The 1,505-nt window shown below is 35.8% G+C and overlaps 1 protein-coding gene across 1 annotated transcript in view; it reads right to left on the bottom strand.

Moving 5' to 3' along the window:
* LOC119594097 (THO complex subunit 6 homolog) overlaps window positions 1-1,505 on the bottom strand; it is a gene marked incomplete in the record, with an annotated part of 6,516 nt that overhangs the window by 3,642 nt on the left and 1,369 nt on the right. Inside the window, 3 exon segments of the mRNA XM_037943152.1 lie at window positions 6-160; window positions 308-391; window positions 554-701. Coding sequence (XP_037799080.1) covers window positions 6-160; window positions 308-391; window positions 554-701 — 387 coding nt within the window.

The following is a 1,505-nucleotide window of genomic DNA, read 5'->3' as shown; positions in this document are numbered from 1 at the left end:
CTTACCCGACTACAACATCATGAACATAATCTTCATGACCTTCCAATGTCTGAGTGCGTTTTCCAGTTTCGAGATCATAGACATGTGTCCGCCAATCGCCACATGCTGCATAAGCAAGCCCTCGTATGCTATCATATGCCAGACCATTGACTTCTGGAGTCTGAAAATAGTTGATTCTATAACATTGGTTTAGAAACAAGAAAGGGGAGAATCTGAAAATGCAAAGGAATACAAATATTTCTTCAGAAAAAAAGGACAAAAATGCTGGGGTATGTTTCTGTGGAAACCTGTTGTGAAGAAAACTCACTCCAAAGTTTGCTTGGTCACACTCTAGGGATATGGTCCAAGCTGGCTGAGTTTTTTGTTTACGAAGATCACTCCATCTGCGACCCTGGAAGTAAATATCAATAAGTTTAATAAAATCAAATTATATATGCTTGAAGGCATATTAAAAACAATCTAACTAAAGATACAATCTGAGATCAGAAATAGCAAACAAAAAAACTAGAATACCAACTTTTCTGTCAGAACCAGCAAATATACTGTAACTTACCGCTATTAAGCCTGTTGTTCCGGATATACAGAAGGTATCTGTGGATACCATAGAGTACACTGCATCACTATGTGCATTGATGACCTGGTATGGACCCTTTATTCTCTCACCAACTCCTGTTTCTCGACTTGTATTCACACCTTTTAAACTGAAAGAAGTTTCAATTATCTTACTAAATTGAAAAGGTGGTCTCCATAATGTCTGAAAAGATGATATGAGGACTTGGAGATCAGGTCAGAGGTAATGAGGAGCTGTTTCACTCATGAAGGAACACATTACCAGGCTGCAAAAGGGCCTCATATAATTCCACCTACAACAAGAATTATTGCTAGATTTGTTTGAAACATAATACATTTTACAAAGCATAATTTTTCTTCTGGATTTATTTGTTAGCATCTACCTTAATTTTACTAGTAACCAGTAATCCTATACATATGTCAAAGGTATCCATTGACACAAAATTAATTCTACAAAATACTGCAAACGACCATTATTGAATAGTGTCAGTGTACAGTACAGTCTTACTGGTAAAATATAATAGTATAGCTATATGGTCCTCCATTATTTCTGTGAAATATTTCAATGCAAAATGTTGCTTGGTCAATACTACAATAATGATATCTGCAGCCTGCTCATCCGTAAATATTCTGATCCACAGAAACCAACAATAGCTACATAATTGGCCCTAATATCTGGGAAAAGCATTTGCCTGGGATGAATATAAAAAACTAATAAACAATAACAAAGATTATTATAAATATAATTCACTATAAGCACTGTCTAGAGTACTTCACCCCTTTAACCTTTCCTTACAGGGTTCCACTGAGACCCAATAATCTGCTTGGCCTTTTGGCATTCTGGAAAAGTAAATCTCTACCTCATATATTTAGGCCAGAGTTTAACCCAGTTCCTTACTTGTTGAAAAATTGACAAGGAGATCAACAACCTATGT

Source organism: Penaeus monodon, chromosome 33, assembly GCF_015228065.2.
Source record: "Penaeus monodon isolate SGIC_2016 chromosome 33, NSTDA_Pmon_1, whole genome shotgun sequence".
Lineage (NCBI taxonomy): Eukaryota > Metazoa > Arthropoda > Malacostraca > Decapoda > Penaeidae > Penaeus > Penaeus monodon.
The sequence above is the reverse complement of the archived record's forward strand: the minus strand, read 5'-3'. Positions and strand labels throughout refer to the sequence as shown.